We start from the raw sequence: 4,262 nt of genomic DNA on the forward strand, positions 1-4,262 counted from the left end.
GAGCCACCTCATCCATTTTTGCTAGAGATGATTTGGAAAGTCCTAATTTCAGTATTTCTGGATGAAATATCTTGGTAAAACTGTCATTGGTGTACCTTGGTATGAGAAAGTGTTTGAAGCTTAAACCTAATATTATGAATGGTAGGTAAAGGCAGCCCATTTGGCCAGAGAGAAAGGGCTGCAGAGTTAGGTCAGGGGTCAACTTGGTAACAAGATGACACCAAGATGAAAACTTTCACTAAGATGAAAACTGCTGCATTAGGGCCAGGCACAGTGGCTCACGCCTGTAATCCCAGCACTTGGGAGGCCAAGGCAGGTGGATTGCCTGAGCTCACAGGTTTGAGACCAGCCTGAACCAGAGTGAGACCCCCATCTCTAAAAATAGCCAGGTGTTGGGCGAGTGCCTATAATTCTAGCTACTTGGGAGACTGAGACAAGAGAATTGCTTAAGAACAAAGAGTTTGAGGTTGCTGTGAGTTGTGACACCACAGCACTCTACTGAGAGCGACAAAGTGAGACTCTGTCTCAAAAAAAAAAAAAAAAAAAGACTGCTGCATAAACCTTGGGGTAAATACTAGTTGAAAGCTTTGAAATTTGCCTGTTTTTTTCAGGATCCTATAGTCCGTACCTCTTTTTTATATATATAAGTTTTTTCTCAAACTCTGCCTTAAGTGTATTTGGAAAGTGTCTTCTTCATTATAAGTTGCTTGAGGACAGAGATGATCTCATATAACTCTCTTCTTCACCACGTATGTAGGCCCTCAATCAGTATTTGCTTCACTGAATGAATGAACTAACTCCTCGTACATCTGTTCAGGTTTGCAGTACCCGAAGCTCTGAACACAATACAGAAGGCAGAAAAAGTTCTGTTGGTGCACTATGGCCCTTGGAATGATGAGATCCAGGAGCTCCAAAAGATGAAATCCTGTTTAATAGACTTGCCACCCATCCCTGTGAGACCTTCAATGTAGGAAGCCAAGGGGACTTCAGCCCCCAGGAAAGAAGCTCATAGAAGATGAGTTAAAGAAATTCTGCCTCTGCTAAGCTGTCCTCAGGAAAGACAGGATTTCCCGACAGTCCCGAGCCTAGGATATAAGGGGCAGGCAGGACTCTGAAAGCATTGCAGTTGGAGAGAGACACTCGCCTGTTTTGATGAATGTTTCCTAAAATAGTTAACTGTCCTCCAGTAAAAACTCCCAGTTCCCAGAAAAGACTTAAAACTAGTATCTGGAGAGTCCAAGTCCTTTAAAAGAATTTTAGCTGATCTGCAGGCTTCTGCATGTTAGCCTGGGGTTTTGGTTAGATTCCACCTCCAAATGATGATAGCCTGTTTCCCTGGAACATTCCTATGGTTTCTAGTCATAATGAAATGTTGTATACCACTCCAGTGGGAACTTAAACTCTTAGTAGTAGTATTGTAATTGAAAAATAATTATAAAGCAAGAAATCAGTAAGCCTGCTTACCTCTGGAGACACACTTATGGTATCTAGCTTCTGCAAATCCTTTGTTAGGACTAATGGAGTATAAACTGTGAATAGGGAAATAAATGTGGAGCCATTTTATTGTTGAGCAATTTCTTCCTGGAATGACAACTTTGAATTTTCTAACAGTTTTCCAGTTTTTATTCTCTGGCTTTCCTTGTATACTCTTAACAGACTCACCGACCAAACACTAATAAAATCAAACTTGCAGTAATGACTTTATAACACATGTGCCTCCTTTCTGACATATTCTATTTGTTGGCAAGCCTGAAAAGAAACTACTGTTATCTACCAGACCTCTCCAGTCTGACAAATGAAATATAGACTGTCTGGGTAGTGGGAAGAGAGACTTAAAATGCTGAAGGTATAGACATTGCTGTTTGTGGTTTCAAAATCAAGAGACAGAAGATAGGGATGATTTTCCCTTCCACTGGGATATGTGGAATAATCCAGACCCCATCCTGCTCAGAAGGTTGCAGGAGTCTCTGGGTCTAAACTCTGGTTGCTGTAATACCACTGGTGATCACGTGGTTCGGATGCATTAGTGGGAAAGAATGCCAGATCTACAGGCGGTGCCTGTGGCTCAAAGGAGTAGGGCGCCGGCCCCATATACCAAAAGTGATGGGTTAAAACCCGGCCCTGGCCAAAAACTGAAAAAAAAAAAAAAGAATGCTGGGTCTACACTGCTTTTGAGTTTGCCCACCCTGGCCATGCCCAAGAACTGCCTGTTGGTTACCATGGCATTATCATTAGGAAATTAATAGCCCTGATGCCTGGCAGTAGCTTTTGAGGAAGCTGTTTGGAATAAAGTTAACACTGACACATTTGTTAAATGAAGGGAATTTCATAAGCAGAATTTCATTTCTCTTTTCTAATAATTCATTATGGCAAAAGAGTGGCCAGTGGGATTTTTTTTGGTAAAGCTAACTTTTTTAAGAAAAATAAAATGTAGTCCTGCAAACAATTCCACAGTTATTCTCCAAACATGTGGCATGTTTCATATTCCTAAAAAAAGGCTCTATTTTATTTTGTAAAATAGGCATACTTCCTTAAAAAGAATATGTGTAGAATCTTTACATACCAGTTCTTTCTTTAAATGATCTGTAAAATTAGTTCCTGTAGTTACAAATTACCTGCCTTATCTTTCCACATGTTATCTTACTCTATCTTGTTAATATGACATTAGTTTGACTGAGGAATGTACTTACATTTAAAACCTAAAGTCTGGATGCCCAGTGGCTCACACCTATAATCTCAACTACTCAGGAGGCTGAGCCAGAAGGGTCACTTGAGCCCAGGAATTTGAGTCTACAGTGAGCTATGATTGCAGTACTGCACTCCAGCCTGGGCAATAAAATGAGGCCCCATCTCCAAAAAAGAAACAAAAATCGCACGTCTGGCTTATTTAATGAGTATGCAGGAAATGCCTTCCTGGGAGGATTAGTGATCCTAGAACCTAAACACCCCCGCGAGCAGAGCAGTGCCTGCGTCACACAACACAGATAATTAAGTTCTTATAAATGGTGAGTTTCTGCACAGTTAGATAAAACCAGGCTATAAATACACAACCAGGAAAATCCTAAAGGACAATTTATCTTCCTATAAACTGAGCATAGCTCAAAATAGGAAGAGAAATAAGTAACAAAAGTTAAGTATAAAGCTCTTTTATTGTATACATTGAAACATAGGGGCAGCCTCCATGTAATGTATAATCTGCCATCCTTCTGGGGTGTTCTTCTTCTAGAGTATTAGAACATTAAATTGGAGGATTAAGTGCCCCTGGGATCCAGAATTTTGCCTATGAAGAGAAGGGCTCCTGTGTCCGTGTCCCTCAGTACAAAGATGAAAGGTTGGTTAAGGTGATAGTCCAGGGGGAAGGTGCGGTGGGAAGGTTGGAGCCCTGGGCTAGGGGTGGTTGCTGCTCCATCCTCATTCCACTCGAAGCCAGACCGGTGTTCCACTTGTGTAAGCTTGATAGGTTTGCCTGTGATCTTGCTGAAGTCTGGTGAATTAAACAAGGATTGCAGCTCTGCAGAAATGGAGAGAGATTTCTGTTAAACCCTGCCTTACCCAACTCCCCAAGGGAGAATATCATCTCAATCAAACCAGGAGTGGAGCACATCTTTTCACCTTTTATAAGTATGTTAAGGGCTGAGCTAGTGGAGGATTCAGTAACTTGTCCAAGAGCACACAGCAAGTGAGGTTATGATTAGAAACCACATCAATGGTTTGGCACCCATAGCTAGGTGGTTAGGGTGCCGGCCATATACACCAGGACTGGCAGGTTCAAACTCAGCCTGGGCCTGCTAAACAACCATGACAACTACAAAAAAAAAAAAAATAGCCAGGCATTGTGGCGGGCACCTATAGTCCCAGCTACTTGGGCAGCTAAGGCAAAAGAATCTCTTAAGCCCAAGAGTTTGAAGTTGCTATAAGCTGTGACCCCAGGGGACTCTACCAAGGGTGACAAAGTGAGACTGTCTCAAAAAAATAAGAAAGAAACCATGTCCAACAGACTTGTGTTAGAGACAGTGTTCTAAGCCCCTATTACAGGATATATACTCATGGGACTGAGAATGAGTCTGTTAGGTAAGACAGTTTGGTCTTCCCCTCCAGCCCTCTTGGAATTAAGGCATCACTCATGGCCACCTACAAAGTCATGGAGCCCTTGTGTTCTGCTTAGCAAAGTAGAAAGCTCAGGTGGGACATGTTGCCTCACACCTATAATCCTAGCACTCTGGGAAGCCAAGGCTGGAGGATCTTTTTTTTTTTTTTTTTTT

General features: G+C 41.9%; 2 protein-coding genes across 2 annotated transcripts in view; one reads left to right on the forward strand and one right to left on the reverse strand.

Annotated features, from left to right (window-relative positions):
- The window catches only part of SMYD4 (SET and MYND domain containing 4), a 55,501-nt gene extending 53,813 nt beyond the window's left edge, over positions 1 to 1,688 (forward strand). Inside the window, exon 9 of the mRNA XM_023518705.1 lies at positions 805 to 1,688. Within this exon, the coding sequence (XP_023374473.1) occupies positions 805 to 971 (167 nt within the window). The 3' untranslated portion in view covers positions 972 to 1,688. The remainder of the gene's footprint in view (positions 1 to 804) is intronic.
- A 1,442-nt stretch (positions 1,689 to 3,130) lies between these two features.
- Positions 3,131 to 4,262, reverse strand: part of SERPINF1 (serpin family F member 1) — a 19,535-nt gene continuing 18,403 nt past the window's right edge. Inside the window, exon 8 of the mRNA XM_003799091.3 lies at positions 3,131 to 3,511. Within this exon, the coding sequence (XP_003799139.1) occupies positions 3,252 to 3,511 (260 nt within the window). The 3' untranslated portion in view covers positions 3,131 to 3,251. The remainder of the gene's footprint in view (positions 3,512 to 4,262) is intronic.

Source organism: Otolemur garnettii, unplaced genomic scaffold, assembly GCF_000181295.1.
Source record: "Otolemur garnettii isolate 467f Iridium unplaced genomic scaffold, OtoGar3 scaffold00145, whole genome shotgun sequence".
Lineage (NCBI taxonomy): Eukaryota > Metazoa > Chordata > Mammalia > Primates > Galagidae > Otolemur > Otolemur garnettii.